The sequence below is a fragment of the Hypanus sabinus genome, chromosome 31 (assembly GCF_030144855.1).
Source record: "Hypanus sabinus isolate sHypSab1 chromosome 31, sHypSab1.hap1, whole genome shotgun sequence".
NCBI lineage: Eukaryota > Metazoa > Chordata > Chondrichthyes > Myliobatiformes > Dasyatidae > Hypanus > Hypanus sabinus.
This window is the reverse complement of record NC_082736.1, coordinates 3,400,104-3,416,365: the sequence shown is the minus strand read 5'-3', so window position 1 is coordinate 3,416,365 and position 16,262 is coordinate 3,400,104. Positions and strand designations below refer to the sequence as shown.

The following is a 16,262-nucleotide window of genomic DNA, read 5'->3' as shown; positions in this document are numbered from 1 at the left end:
ATACTTTCCATTAATTTACCCACCACTGATGTCAAACTGACAGGTCTATAATTGCTAGGCTTCCTTCTAGAACCCTTTTTAAACAATGGAACCACATGAGCAATACGCCAATCCTCCGGCACAATCCCAGTTTCTAATGACATATTAAAGATCTCCGTCAGAGCTCCTGCTATTTCTACACAAACTTCCCTCAAGGTCCTGGGGAATATCCTGTCAGGACCCAGAGATTTATCCTCTTTTAAATTTCATAAAAGCGCCAGTACCTCCACCTCTTTAATTGTCATAAGTTCCATAACTTCCTTACTTGTTTCCCACACCTTAGACAATTCAATATCCTTCTCCTTAGTGAATACCGAAGAGAAGAAATCGTTCAAAATCTCTCCCATCTCCCTCAGCTCCACACATAGCTGACCACTCTGATTCTCTAAGGGGCCAATTTTATCCCTCACTATCCTCTTGCTTTTAATATAACTGTAGAAACCTTTCGGATTTACTTTCACCTTATTTGCCAAACCAACCTCGTATCTTCTTTTAGCTTTTCTAATCTCTTTCTTAAGATTCCTTTTACATTCTTTATATTCCTCGAGCAATTCCTTTACTCCATGCTGCCTATATCTATTGTAGACATCCCTCTTTTTCTGAACCAAATTTCTAATATCCCTTGAAAACCATGGTGCTCTCAAACCTTTAACCTTTCCTTTCACCCTAACAGGAACATAAAGATTCTGTACCCTCATAATTTCACCCTTAAATGACCTCCATTTCTCTATTACATCCTTCCCATAAAACAACTTGACCCAATCCACTCTCTCTAAATCCCTTCGCATCCCCTCAAAGTTAGCCTTTCTCCAATCAAAAATCTCAACTCTAGGTCCAGTCCTGTCCTTCTCCATAATTATATTGAAGCTAATGCTATTGTGATCACTGGACCCGAAGTGCTCCCCAACACATACATCTGTCAGCTGACCTATCGCATTCCCTAACAGGAGATCCAACACTGCCCCATCTCTAGTCGGTACTTCTATGTATTGTTGCAAAAAACTATCCTGCACACATTTCACAAACTCTAAACCATCCAGCCCTTTTACAGAATGAGCTTCCCAGTCTACGTGTGGAAAATTAAAATCTCCCACAATCACCACCTTGTGTTTACTACAAATATCTGCTATCTCCTTACACATTTGCTCTTCCAACTCACGCGCCCTATTAGGTGGCCTATAATACACTCCTATCAGTGTTACTGCACCTTTCCCATTCTTCAATTCCACCCAAATGGCCTCCCTAGAGGAGCTCTCTAATCTATCTTTCCAAAGCACCGCCATAAGATTTTCTCGGACAAGCAATGCAACGCCTCCTCCTCTGGCCCCTCCTACTCTATCACACCTGAAGCAACTAAATCCAGGAATATTTAGTTGCCAATCACACCCTTCCTGCAACCATGTTTCACTAATAGCTACAACATCATAATTCCAGGTATCAATCCACGCTTTAAGCTCATCCACCTTTCTTACAATGCTCCTAGCATTAAAATAGATACATTTAAGATACTCTCCATCTTCTCCTCTCTTTCCATCCCTAACAATGCATTCAAATTTATTATCCTTTTCTTTCTTCTCCCCTACATCTTTGGGCTGAGCGCATCCCTTCTCCATCACCTGCCTTTCCTCCCTCACACACTGTCTATTTACTTGCTCCACTGGTGAACTAACCTCCTCTCCCATAGTCTCCTCAAATAGTCTCCCGCCCCCCCATCTTACTAGTTTAAAGTCCGCCCTGTAGCCCTAGCAAACCTCCCCGCTAGGATATTGGTCCCCCCACGATTCAAGTGTAACCCGTCCTTCTTGAACAGGTCACGCCTGCCCCAGAAGAGGTCCCAATGATCCAGAAACTTGAATCCCTGCCCCCTGCTCCAATCCCACAGCCACGCATTCATCCTCCACCTAATTCTATTCCTACTCTCACTGTCGCGTGGCACAGGCAGTAATCCCGGGATTACTACCTTTGCGGTCCTTCTTCTTAACTGCCTTCCCAACTCCCTATACTCTCGTTTCAGGACCTCTTCCCCTTTCCTTCCTATGTCATTGGTACCGACATGTACCACAACATCTTCACCCTCCCACTTCAGGATATCTTGGACGTGATCAGAAACGTCCCGAACCCTGGCACCAGGGAGGCAAATTACCATCCGGGACTCCCGGTCACCTCCACAGAAACGCCTGTCTGAGCCCCTGACTATTGAGTCCCCTATTACTATGGACCTCTTTCTTCTAACCCTACCCTTCTGAGCTACAGGGCCGTCCTTTGTGCCGGAGGCTCGGCCACTGTCACTCCCACCAGGTAGGCTGTCCCCCCCCAACAGTACTCAAACATGAGTACTTATTGTCAAGGGGTACAGCCACTGGGGTACTCTCTAGTACCTGCCTCTTCCCCTTCCTGACTGTAACCCACCTATCTGCCTCCCGTGGTCCCGGAGTGACCACCTGCCTGTAACTCCTCTCTATCACCTCCTCACTCTCCCTGACCAGGCGAAGGTCATCGAACTGCAGCTCCAGTTCCCTAACTCGGTCCCTCAGGAGCTGCAGTTCGGCGCACCTGGCGCAGATGTGGACGTCCGGGAGGCTCGGAGACTCCAGGATCTCCCACATCTGACACCGAGAACAACAAGCTGCCCTCACACTCATACCTCCCAAATAACTGAAAATACAAGAACTAAAAGATAAGCCTACTGTGCCCTCTTCCGCCTAAGCCCTCTGAGCCCAAGCCCTACACTCTGCGCCCGGCGCACTCCGCTGCCTGCAAACGAAGCTGCCCGCAAACGAAGCTGCCCGCGATCTTTATATATCTTCCCTCCTTCCCGGGCCTCCTTCACGCGCCTGCGCAGTCCCGCCTCTCAGAACTCCGATCTGAGAAGCAATTGGACAATTTGAAAATGGCCGCCGCCGCACTTCCTCTCAAGCCTCGCTGTCCTCTTCCAATAGGACCTATCAAGTGTGACAGTTTCTTTGTCCCTGCCCCCTCCCCTTCCCAATCCCAGTCTACAATAGAGACCCAGACCAGAATCAGATTTTTCATCACTCACATATGTCATGAAATTTGTTTTTTTTCCAGCAGCATTACAGTGCAATACATAAAATTACTACAGTACTGTGCAAAAGTCTTAGGCACACACACACATACATATATATATAAACCCTAGCCTAACATGATGTCATGATGTATGTGTATGTATTTGTGTGTTTTGTGTGTGTGTATTTATATGAAACGGGTGCCTCAGAATCTTGAAGAGTACTGTAGCTCCCAATAAACAATCGAAGAGTTTAAAACACCAGGAATAACTAAACAGCAACGGCATTAGTTGGTCACCTGCTTAAAAGCCTGAAGATTCCTACCACGATGGCCTTCAGCGGGTCGGGCTTTGGCTGCCTGCAGTCTCTGTCATTGGAAAGGACCACGGCATCAGGAGTCCCATCTGGGGAGAAAGGGAAAGGCCGATAACTGGTTTGCTGAAAGGTAAGCCTCCCCACACGGATATATCGGTGCATAATGCATGGCCCCACAGTAGCAGAGCAGTTAGCGGGGACACTACCACAGCTTGGTGAAGGGGGGAGGTGTTAGAGCTCGAAGTTCAGTTCTAACGTCCTCTGTAAGGGGTCTCTGGACGTCCACCCTATGGAATGCATGGGTTTTCTCCCACAGTCCAAAGATGTACTGGGCCCTTACTTAGCCATGATGAAATGGCAGGGCAGGCATGATGGGCCAAATGGCCCTTTTTTGCTCCTGTCTCTTATGGTCATTGTACGTTGTCCTGTGATCAGGGCTAGGGTTAAATTGGGGGTTGCTGACAGCACAGCTGAAAGGCCAAAAGGGTCAATTTTGGGCTCTATCTCTAAATAAAATCATCTAATCAAGATATGCTACCTCACTCCTCTCAGTGCTCTCCCCGCAAATGCCTGCTGATAGAATTGCTCTGACAGCCAGCATAGTTGTGATGCCCCAGCCGGCTTCCATGTGATTTGGTGTGGAATACGAAGTAAAGATTCTCGGGATTCAGCACGTGCCTGGCAGGAGGCAGCCTCGAGGTGCACCCAGTGTTTTAGAATCAGGTTTAGTATCGCTGACACACAGCACTATGCTGTCTTAGGCATACAGTATATGTATAGCTGGGTGGAACGGAGGGTGAGTTTGTAAATCTGGCGGGAGCAAGGGATGTTGGGAATGGGGAGGGCGCAGCACTGCAGGAGGGGTGTGGGACAGGGGGCAGAGGAGGAGTGTCAGGAAAAGGGTGGGGGGGGGGTACAGGTACAGACACACCCAGCCCTGAGACACAGAATGTCTCTCTGGTGCTTCCCACTCCCTCCCCTCTCCCTTCCCCTTTTCCTAACCATGATTCCCCTCTCCCTGCCCCCTTCCCACTCTCAGTCCACAACAGAGACCCAGATCAGAATCAGGTTTATCATCACTCACACACGTCAGGGAATTTGTTTTTTTTTGTGACAGCAGTACAGTTCAATACATAAAATTACTACGTTACTCTGCAAAACTCAAGCACCCCAACTACATAAGTGTGTCTGAGACTTTTGCATGGTATTGCATGTTGTGAAATTTGTGGATTTGTGGCAGCAGTACAGTGCAAGGCATAAAAATTACAATAATAAACAAAAAGAAAGCAATAGATGATGGATAGAGAGAGCAAAAGAGGAATAGTGAGGACCTTTCAGAAGTCTGAGTGTGTGTCTGATAGCTTGCAGGTATTTCCCCCAGGGGTATTTCCCCCAGGTCTGGTATCGTTCCCAGCTGCCTCGAGAGCCTCTGAGTGAGCTGAATGGCCCACAGAAGGTCTGGTGGGACAACTGCCCGCCCAGCTGTCATCGGCTGCTCCCTGCTCATGACCAATTTGATCCCAGTCAGAAATTCTGCCCTTTCTTTTAACCCTCTCTACCCCACTGCACAGGGGTACCCAGATGTAGAGAAGCCTGTCTTGCGTTTTTTTCACACAGATCAGACAGTGCAGAACCGTAACAGAATAAATTCTGCAGAGACTCTGCAGAGAGAGTGCAATGCAGGTAGACAATGAGCTGTGCAAAAGTCTAAGGCTAGTGTGTCTGAGAATTTTGCACACTACTGTAGTAAATTCATGTATTACACTGTACTGCTGCCCAATGTTCCCTCTAATTTCTAATGACCAGTGTGCGCAAAAATCTTGTACTGTGCAATATTTTGCCCGGAGACTACAATATGTGCACACTGAATAATTTCTTCAATAAAAACAGTATAAATAAGCAAGTTCTAAAATCTGCAGACAAATCATCACAAACTCCACGTTGTCAACACCGTCTGTATCAGAAACCGGAAAAGGGAATGTGATGGTGTATGATTGTGAAATATACTTAACATGCCAACGAGGTAGAGGGTGACAACCTTTCATGTGCAGTTTAAATTCCTTTGTGCACTAGTTGCAAAAGATTTGTGTGTGCACACATATGTACACACCTTAGAGGGAACACTGCTACCACCACAAAAAAATCAAAATCGTGATATATGTGAGTGATGATAAACCTGATTCTGATCTGGGTCTCTATTGTGGACTGAGAGTGGGAAGGGGGCAGGGAGAGGGGAATCATGGTTGGGAAAAGGGGAAGGGAGAGGGGAGGGAGCAGGCAGCACCAGAGAGACATTCTGTAATGATCAATAAACCAATCAAATAACCCTGCCTGGTGCTTCCCCTGCCAAAACTCCTTCTCTGCCCCCTGTCCCACACCTCTCCCGTGGCGCCCCACCCTCACCATTCCCAACATCCTTTGCTCCCACCAGATTTACAAACTCACTCTCTGCTCCACGTTGACAAATACAGTACTGTGCAAATGTCTCAGGCATCCCAGTGATGCATATGTGCCTGTGACTTTTGTACGGTACTGTAGAGTGTGAGGTTAAGAATCTATTTTATCATACTGAGGTCTGTTCAACGTCATAAAAGTGGGAAAAGAGGTATTGCACTGTACAATTTAATACAGAGTGGTTTGGTCGCAAGGATACTTTAATACCTTTTGTGTATAATAAATTAGTAGCAGCCAACAGTTTGCAACAGAGATACTCCAAAAGAGACAGATAACTCTTTACCCTCTGCACTGTTGTGCCTTTTTTAGACACTGTTTGAAACTTTCTCAAAAAGGATTCAATCTTCTCGAAGTTAATTTTTGTAAGAATGCTTAAGGGACCTGTGAGGCTATCTATTAATACAGGCGTTAACAAAATGGGTAGGGGTAGGTTAGGTACTGATTGTGTCCTTATAAGATGACATGGTAGCATAGAGGTTAACGTAACACTTTACAGTACAGGCAACCCGGGTTCAATTCCCACCGCTGTCTATAAGGAGTCCACGCATTCTCCCTGTGACCGTGTGGGTTTCCTCAGGTTGTAGGTTAATTGGTCACTGTAAATTGTCCCATGATCAGGCAATGATTAAGTCAGTGGATTGTTGGGCGGTGTGTTTTGGGGGGCTGGAAGGGCCAATTCCACGCTGTATCCCGCTGGAAATGGATCCTGAGAGAGCAAGTTTGTTGAATGCCTAAGAGACGGCTTTTCAGAGCAGTTTGTCGTTGAGCCTACGAGGAAATCAGCTATACTGGATTGGGTGTTATGTAATGAACCGAAGGCGATTAGGGAGCTGAAGGTAAAGGAATCCTTAGGAGTCAGTGATCTCAATATGATTGAGTTCAACTTGAAATTTGATTGGATGAATGTAAAGACCGATGTGGTAGAATTTCAGTGGAGTAACAGTGTTACGAGAGAGGATTTGGCCAAAACAGATTGGAAGGAGGTGCTGGCAGGGATGACAGCAGAGCAGCAATAGAGTGAGTTTCTTGGAAAAATGAAGAGGGTCCAGGATAGATGTGTGGTCTAAAGATGAAGAAATACTCAGATTGCAAAATAGTACAACCAGGGCTGACAAGGGAAGTCAAAGCACAAGAGAGGGTGTACAACACAGCAAAAATTAGTGGGAAGACATTAGTGGGAAGCTTTTAAAACCCTACAGAGAGCAAGTAAAAGAATCATTAGGAGGGGAAAAAAAATTAGTGGGAAGACATCGGACGGGGAAGCTTTTAAAACCCTACAGAGAGCAACTAAAAGAATCATTAGGAGGGGAAAAAAAATGAAATGTGAAAGCTAGCTGGCAAACAATATCAAAACAGGTAGTAAAAGCTTTTTCAAGTATGTAAAAAATGAAAGAGAGATGTGAGTGCATACAGAACCGCTAGAAAATGAGGCTGGAGAAATAGCATCGGGGACAAGGAGATGGCTGATGAACTAAATGAGTATTTTGCATCAGTCTTCACTGTGGAGGACACGAGCAGTGTGCCAGATGTTGAAGAGTGTGAGGGAAGTGGGTGCAGTTCCTATTACAAAGGCGAAGATACTCAAAAAGCTGAAAGATCAGGGTACCTAAGGCACCCAGACCAAATGAACTGCACCCTAGGGTGCTGAAGGAGGTAGCGGTAGAGATTGTGGAGGCATTAGAAATGATCTTACAAAAGTCACTGGACTCAGGCATGTTGCCAGAGGACTGGAAGATTGCAAATGTTACTCCACTCTTTAAGAAAGGAAGAATGCAGCAGAAGGTAAATTATAGACCAATTAGCCTGATGTCAGTGGTTGGGAAGATGCTGGAGTCATTTGTTTAGGATGAGATTATGGAATACTTGGTGACTGAAGACAAGATAGTACAAAGTCAGGGAAAGTTCACGGAATGCAGAATTCCCTAAAACCTTTCCTGACGAACCAGTTGGAATTCTTTGAGGAGATTACATGTAAGATAGGTAAAAGGGATGTAGTGGCTGTTGTATATTTGGATTTTCAGAAGGTCTTTGACAAGGTGCCATACATGAAGCTGCTTACCAAATTAAGAGCCCATGGGATTACAGGAAAGTTACTAAGATGGTTAGAGCATTAGCTGATTGGTAGGAGGCAGCGAGTGGGAATAAAAGGATCCTTTGGCTGCCGGTGACTAGTGGTGTTCAGCAGGTTGGGACTGCTTCTTTTCATGCTGTATGTCAATGGCTTAGACGATGGAATAGATGGCTTTGTTGCCACGTTTGGTGGAGGGACAGGTCGTGTAGAAGAAGCAGATAGGCACTTTGGTGGTAGAAATGAATGTGCAGACTAATAGGGAGAAAATCTAACGAGATGCAGAGGGATTGGCAGTCCTTGTGCAGGACAGCCTAAAGGTTAACTTGAGGGTTCAGTTGGTGGTGAGGAAGGCAAGCACACTGTTAGCATTCATTTCAAGAGGTGTAGAATACAAGAGCAGGGATGTGATGCTGAGGTTTTATAAGTCACTGGTGACGCCTCACCTTGAATATTCTGAACGGTTTTGGGCCCCTCATCTTAGAAACGATGTGCTGGCATTGGAGAAGGTTCCGAGGAGATTCACAGGGATGATTCTGAGGATGAAAGGGTATCATACAAGGAACATTTGATGGCTCTGGGTCTGTACTCGCTGGAATTTAAAAAGATAATGGGGGGGGGGGGATTCTCATTGAAACCTTTTGAACGTTGAAAGGATTACATAGAGTAGATGTGGTAAGGATGTTTTCCATCGTGGGAGAGTCTAGGACAAGAGGGCACAGCCTCAGGATAGAGGGGTGTCCGTTTAAAAGTGATGCTGAGAGATTTCTTTAGCCAGAGGATGTTGAATTTGTGGAATTTATTACCACAGGCAGCTGTGGAGGCCAGGTCGTTGGGTGTATTTAAGGCAGAACTTGATAGGTTCTTGATTGGATATGGCATCAAAAGTTATGGGTAGAAGGCTGGGGAATGGGGCTGAGGAGGGGAAAAATAGATCAGCCATGATTAAATGGAACAGACTCGACCAGCCAAATGGCCTCATGCTCCTCCTATGTCTTATCTCAATAAATAAACAGGTAAATAAATGGGTGGATAGCTAAATAACTGGAACAATTCTGAGCACCATACTCTGGTCATACCAACCGGACACAGTAGAGCTGGCCTGCCTGCCACATGCAGTGATGATTTGGTCTGGTCTCTTCACCTGTTTCTGGATATAAAATAAAATGTTTTCATGTTAGTACATTATTTCAGTTTAAAGTTAAAAATGCAAGTATTATGTCACTGTGTATCCTGAGATTCATTTTGCTTCAGGTATTCACAGTAGAATAAAGAAATACAATAGAACCATGGTGGGTCTCATCAGCAAGAACGACGAGTCAGCTTACAGAGAGGAGGTGCAGCGGCTAACGGACTGGTGCAGAGCCAACAACCTGTCTCTGAATGTGAACAAAACAAAAGAGATGGTTGTTGACTTCAGGAGGGCATGGAGCGACCACTCCCCGCTGAACATCGACGGCTCCTCGGTAGAGATCGTAAAGAGCACCAAATTTCTTGTTGTTCACCTGGCGGAGAATCTCACCTGGTCCCTCAACACCAGCTCCATAGCAAAGAAAGCCCAGCAGCGTCTCTACTTTCTGTGAAGGCTGAGGAAAGTCCATCTCCCACCCCCCATCTTCATCACATTCTACAGCTGCATCACTGCCTGGTTCGGAAGTTGCACCATCTCGGATCGCAAGACCCTGCAGTGGATAGTGAGGTCAGCTGAGAAGATCATCGGGGTCTCTTCCCACCATTACGAACATTTACACTACACGCTGCATCCGCAAAGCAAACAGCATTATGAAGGACCCCACGCACCCCTCATACAAACTCTTCTCCCTCCTGCCGTCTGGGAAAAGGCACCAAAGCATTCAGGCTCTCCCAACCAGACTGTGTAACAGTTTCTTCCCCCAAGCTATCAGACTCCTCAATAACAGAGCCTGGACTGACACCTACATGTCATTAAATTTGTTTTTACAGCAGCAGTACAGTGCAATATATAAAATTACTACAGTACTTAGATATATGTGTGTGTGTGTGTGTGAGAGAGAGAGTGAGTGTGTGTGTGTGTGAAACAGAGTGAGTGTGTGTGTGTGAGTGAGTGAGTGTGCGTGTGTAAGAGTGTGTGTGTGCGTGTGTGTGTGTGTGTGTGCGTGCGCTCGCTCACGCGCGCACCTAAAACCTTTGCATAGTGCTATATGTCTCAGTGTCATACCCAAACCCCTCGATTCCTTTAGTGCCCCAAATCTATCAGTTCTCTGTCTATCGATCAGCTTCCAGAGGTAGCCAGAATTGGAAATTCCAGATTCAGCCTGTTAATTATCGAGCCACACCCTCTTGTCCTTGGCTCATCGGACTGAAGTTAGGGGAGTAACATCTCATGTTCTGGCTGGAGAGCCTCCAACCTGATGGCATCAACATAGATTTCATTTAACTTCCCTCATCCCCTTTTGCCACTCCCCCTTCCAGTTACCCCCTTGCCCCTTCCCTTCTCCTCTCCGGCCTTCATGACCTGTCCTTCATCTCCCTCTGGTTCTCCCCCTCTCACACTGTACCCTTGGTCTACTGCTATCACATTCATTCTCTACTCCTCCACATATCACGTCCCAGCTTCTCACTTCATTCCCCCACCTGGTCTCACCTATCACCTGGCCAGGGTGTATTCCACACCCCCCATTCTAGCTTCTGCCCCCTTCCTTTCCGGTCCTGATGAAGGGTCTTGGCCCGAAACGTCGATTGCCTATTCCTCTGCATGGATGCTCCCTGACCTGCTGAGTTCCTCCAGCATTTTGTGGGTGTTGCTTCCAGATTTATGTCAAAGCAACCTTCTTGCACACAGCCCGCCACACCTTTCAAAAACTCAGCAAGTTTCGGTGACAGCTGACATGATCCCAATCTGCTGCCGTGCTCTTTGCAAAGCCTCCCCTTTGGCAAGCACTCTACTTCCTCCCTTAGTTAAGGAGACAATACCTCGGGAGCGACCAGCACCCTGCTGGAGTTACTCGGCAGGACGGCAGCAGCTGGGGGTGGGAAGGAACTGTCGATGTTTTGGGTGGAGATGACACATCCCTTCCTCCCAACAGATGCTGCCCGACCTGTGCCGTTCCTCCAGCATCTGCAGCCTGCTGTGTTCACTCCAGGCCCTCTGCAAGTGAGAAAGGAACCTCCCCGTGGCTAACTTACCGTTTGCACTCCTAACCCTTTGCTGCACCAGCCTGTTGGTCTTCCAAAGAGGTTTGCTCAAAGTACATTTATTATCAGAGCACGTATATAGTCTATAACTCTGAGATTCGTCCTCCCTCAGGCAACCACCAGATAAAGCACCATGGAACCCGTTCAAAGAGAAAAGAACAAATTGCACACGTGGCAAAAGAAAGCAAGTACCGCGCAGGACGTGAAACATCGAATCACACAGCCCTTGAAGCAATCGAGGAGAGTGTCGTTCATTGACCACAGGCCACAGAGCCAGTCCACTCGGAAGCATTACAATCAAATCATGCAAACTAGCAAAGAAAAAGATTAACCAGAAATGAGCCACGAGCTGAACCAATCAAACACTGTAGCGTGGGACCCAAGACTCCTCACCTTCCCCCGGCAGCAGTGAGCGATGGGGGGAGGTCAAACGCAGGCAGGAGGCACACCCTTGCCGATTTCAACCTGACTTCTCCTGGTATTGCATTATTTGAATAAGGGCTATCTGATTCGTTGACTCTTATCTACCTATTTGAATGGAATGCTTCTTATCTGTGGTATAAAACGAGCTGAACACATTGCCCTGCCATCGTTAATCATTAATCTTTATCTGTTAGTCACTTCACGTCACACGCAGTGATAATAAACCTGATGCTGTTTGAAATGAAAGAGGAGATTGCTAGCTCGGGTTGGCTGCTTGCTTGTTTGTTGAGCTTGAAGGTTAGGTCGCAAATGCTTCGCCATCAGGCGAGCTGACCTCGTCAGTGCACAGTTGAGTGTAGCTTCTGCCGAGTGCTCACGTTTATATTGGTCGAAGTCGTTCTGATTGGCTTAGGGCTGAGGGGTGAGCTGAGGACACCCGAGGACCCAATGCTCCTATTATGACCGATAACCAGGGATGTGGGCCAGCGGATCCAATTGGCTGGGACCAAGCGGCTGGTATGACAGCCAACCAATCAGAACAATGAATCCGACTGATCTAAACTCGGCAGAAACAATACTCACTGATGATGTCATCACCTTCGCTGGTGACGGAAGGTTTGTCAGCTAAACACCCTACTAGACTTTTGCATCGCTATGTACATTTCCAATTCTCTTTGCTCTACTATCGATTCTAAAGCAAAAAATTTGCGCCCCTTTCCCGACTTCCGAAAAAGCCTTGGATTAAAAACATCAGAATCCAGCCTCGAGCCTTGTCCGTGTTGCCACATTCGCCCCATGATTCCGAGGATTTCCCCCAAGTGCTCCCCTCTCCTCCCACAACCTGACGACATGCAGGGTCGGTGGGTCAATTGATCACTGAAAACAGCTCCCCTTAGTGTGCGGGTGGTGATGTGAGGGAAAATTCCCCTCTATAGATGCTGCCTGACCTGTTGGGTTCCTCCAGCATCTTGTGTGTGTTGCCCCTCTTGCAGTTTACTAACCAGTCAGTAAGATGGGCCGAATGAGGGGCGGTGGACTTTAACCCTGGGAAGTGTGGTGAGAGCACAGCCAGAACGGGACATACAGGATGAATAGATGGGCTTGAACGAGCACAGGGGAATGGTGGGATCTCGGTGTACAGATCCAGGTGCACCTGAAGGTGGCAGTACAGGCTAAAATAATGTCATGAAGAATGCACATCAGATACTCTAGAGCCTAGATCAGGGGTCGGCAACGTTTACCACTGAAAGAGCCAATATGGACCCATTTCCCACAGAAAAGAAAACACTGGGAGCCACAAAATGAAATAACACTGCATACAACGGGTTTTTTTTTGCCTTTATGCTATGTATAAACAAACTATAATGTGTTGCATTTATGAAATTGATGAACTCCTGCAGAGAAAACGAAAGTACATTTCTGCATGCAACAAAAACATTTTGAACTCCAAAAAAAAGACGTTGGGTTGAAGGTTACTCCATAGTTAGCCTACCTTGGATCGAAGAATTAAAAGAAAGCGCGCACTGGCGGGTGTCAGGCATTGGCAGTGGTGATGTATATTAATAGTGATAAAAAAACACGTTGTAGCGGTGTAGCGCTACACGCAGCGCTAAAATAAAGACTGCAGTCAAAGGTAACTTTATTCGAACTAAACAGCCTTGCTTTAAAGCCTCCCTCAACCCGTCCCCGTGGGCGCGGATGCTCCAAAAGACACGTACTCACAAACCCCCGTAGGCTATCTCCCTTAGCCGGAACGGTGGCTAATTGTGAGCCGGTTCGGATGTGCCAGGAAACGGTGTCTCCACAAAGTTTTCAGATTGTACAAGATCACCATAATCTTCAAATTTCGAATTACATTTCAAAAGCTAACAAACCACGGGGAGCCGCATCACAGAGATGAAAGAGTCGCATGCGGCTCCAGAGCCGCAGGTTGCCGACCTCTGGCCTAGATGCAAGGACTATCGATGCTAGAAATCATACAAAAGGTACCAGAGGGCTTCAGCAGGTTGGGCAGCATTTATGGAGGGGATTAGATAGTCAAGACCCTTCATCAGGAATGGGTACCTGGCTGGGAAACAGAATATGAGTCTTCAACACCATTATGTGTCGTGTCGTATGAAGTGGGTGAACATGGTCCATGGCCATGATTGTTCTCAGCATAATTTTTTACAGAAGTGTAAAAAGTGTAAACCACTTCTACAGAAGTGGTTTACCATTGCTGTCTTCTGGGCCGTGTCTTTACAAGACGGGTGACCCCAGCCATTATCGATACTCATCAGAGATTGTCTGTCTGGCGTCAGTGGTCACATAACCAGGACTTGTGATCTGCACCGGCTGCTCGTACGACCATCCACCACCTGCTCCCACGGCTTCACCTCACCCTGATCGGGGGCTAAGCAGGAGCTACACCTTGCCCAAGGGTGACAGGCAGGCTAACGGAGGGAAGGAGCACCTTACACCTCCTTTGGTAGAGACGTATCTCCACCTTGACACATCAAAGAATATGAGTAACGCACAAAATGTTGGAGGAACTCAGCAGGTCAGGCAGTATCTATGGAGACCCTTCATCAAGGTCTTGGCCCGAAATGTTGACAGTTTAATCCCCTCCTTACATGCGGCCTAACCTGCTGAGTTCCTCCAGCATTTTGTGTGCATTGCTCTGGATTGCCAGCACCTGCAGAATCTCTTGTTAACAGAATATGAGAGCTGGAGGGATGTGGTACAACACCGGCTGGACCACTGTGTACAGATGGAGAGTTATGAGGAGAGACTGGAAAAGCTGGATTTGTTTTCCTTGGAGTGGTAGAGGTTTAGTGGTGAGACAGTAGCAAACCTCCCCCCACTGTGGAAGTGTCTACAGGCAGGTTTAAGGTAAGGGGTAAGAGGGTTTGAGGAGTGGATGGGCAATGTAGTAGTTTACAGTGCCAGTGACCCGGGTTCAATTCCTATCACTGTCTGTAAGGAATTTGTACATCCTTCCCGTGACTGTGTGATTCCTCCCCCATCTCAAAGACTTACGAGTCAGAAGGTTAACTGGTCACGTGGGTGTAACTGGGCAGCGCAGGCTCGTTGGGCCGGAAGGGCCTGTTATTGTACTAAACAGTACGATGCAAATGTCTCAGGCACATATATATCACTAGGGTCAACGTGGAGCGGAGAGCGAGTTTGCAAATCTGGCAGGAACAAAGGATGTTGGGAATGGTGAGGGTGGGGCGCCGCGGGAGGGGTGTGGGACAGGGGCAGAGAAGGAGTGTCAGGGGCGGGTACAGACACACCCAGCCCTGAGACACCAGGCAAGGTCATTTGATTCCAAACAATTGGTTTATTGATCATTACAGAATGTCTCTCTGGTGGTTCCCGCTCCCTCCCCTCTCCCCAACCATGATTCCCCTCTCCCTGCCCCCTTCCCACTCTCAGTCCACAATAGAGACCCAGATCAGAATCAGGTTTATCATCACTCACATATGTCAGGAAATTTCTTTCGCTTTTTTTGCAGCAGTACAGTGCGATACATAAAATTACTGCAGTCCTGTGCAACAGTCTCAGGCACCCTGTCTATATATTTTTCAGAACTCTGCACCTCTGAAAAATCCCCCTATACTTTCCTCCAATCACTTTATAATCACAGCACTGGGAGAAAGTTTCTGGCTGCCCACTCAATCGATACCTTTTGTCATCTTGTACACCTCTATCAAATCACCCCTCACCGTGCTTTGCTGCAGGGATTAGTGAAAACGCAGGCTCACCTGTCTCTTCTTGTTGTCTGCCTTGCTTGAGTCGTTCGTGTACTCTTTATCGTTGATGTCAGTGGCACTCCGCGCCCTTTCAAAATAAACAAGAATCAGAGATTTATTGCCCCTCCCCCTTCCTTCTGTTTGGGGTGCAACCCCCTGCAGACGGGGAAAGTAACTGCGTCAGGATTCGAGGCTACGGGGACCCTATTGCGCGGTCGCCAACGTAACAACGTTAGACCAGAACGTCACTCAGACAAAACAGCACCGCAGGAACAATGGGACGCAGCAGCACTGTAGCACGGCACCGACTAGCTGGTCTGAAGGGCCTGTATATGTATTGTAGTGCTCTATGACCAGACAAGACTCAGAGGGACGCTAACCCCAGACATACAGCACTGTGTTAAAGTCTCAGGCACATGTATATAGCTAGGGTGCCTAAGACTTCTGCACAGTACTGTCGTAATTTCATGTATTGCACTGTACTGCTGAGTCAAAAAAAAACAAATTTCCTGACGTGTGTGAGTGATGATAAACCTGATTCTGATCTGGGTCTCTGTTGTGGACTGAGAGTGGGAAGGGGGCAGGGAGAGGGGAATCATGGTTGGGAAAAGCGGAAGGGAGAGGGGAGGGAGTGGGAAGCACCAGAGAGACTTTCTGTAATGATCAGTAAACGAGATGTCCTCAACATCCCAATCAGGGTTTTAATCATCCGATTAAACGAAAGAAGATTTTCAAAGTATTCCAAAGACTTAATGCTCATATCATTTTTGTACAAGAAACTCATGTGAGGAAGGAGGACAAATTTCGCTTTTTTAGGTTTCGGCGGGGTCAACAGTATCATGCAAATTCGAACGCCAAAGTAAAAGGAGTTTCAATTTTTATTGACTCCTCTATTCCATTTGTTCAACATGATATCTTTTCGGATCCGTACACTCCTCCGCAAACCTCACCGAACTCCCTCAGAGAGAGGCAATGGAGTCGATCGTGGGCTCGTGGTCCGTCTCCAGGCTTCTGGCCATACACTCCTCC

The 16,262-nt window shown here is 47.0% G+C and overlaps 1 protein-coding gene across 3 annotated transcripts in view; it reads right to left on the bottom strand.

Annotated features, from left to right (window-relative positions):
* Positions 1-16,262, bottom strand: part of LOC132383649 (membrane-anchored junction protein) — a 91,389-nt gene that overhangs the window by 7,774 nt on the left and 67,353 nt on the right. For all 3 annotated transcript variants that reach the window (XM_059954844.1, XM_059954845.1, XM_059954843.1), the window contains exons 8-10: positions 15,246-15,321; positions 8,986-9,052; positions 3,364-3,469 (exon numbers count right to left, since the gene is read on the bottom strand). In XM_059954844.1, coding sequence (XP_059810827.1) covers positions 3,364-3,469; positions 8,986-9,052; positions 15,246-15,321 — 249 coding nt within the window. The remainder of the gene's footprint in view (positions 1-3,363; positions 3,470-8,985; positions 9,053-15,245; positions 15,322-16,262) is intronic.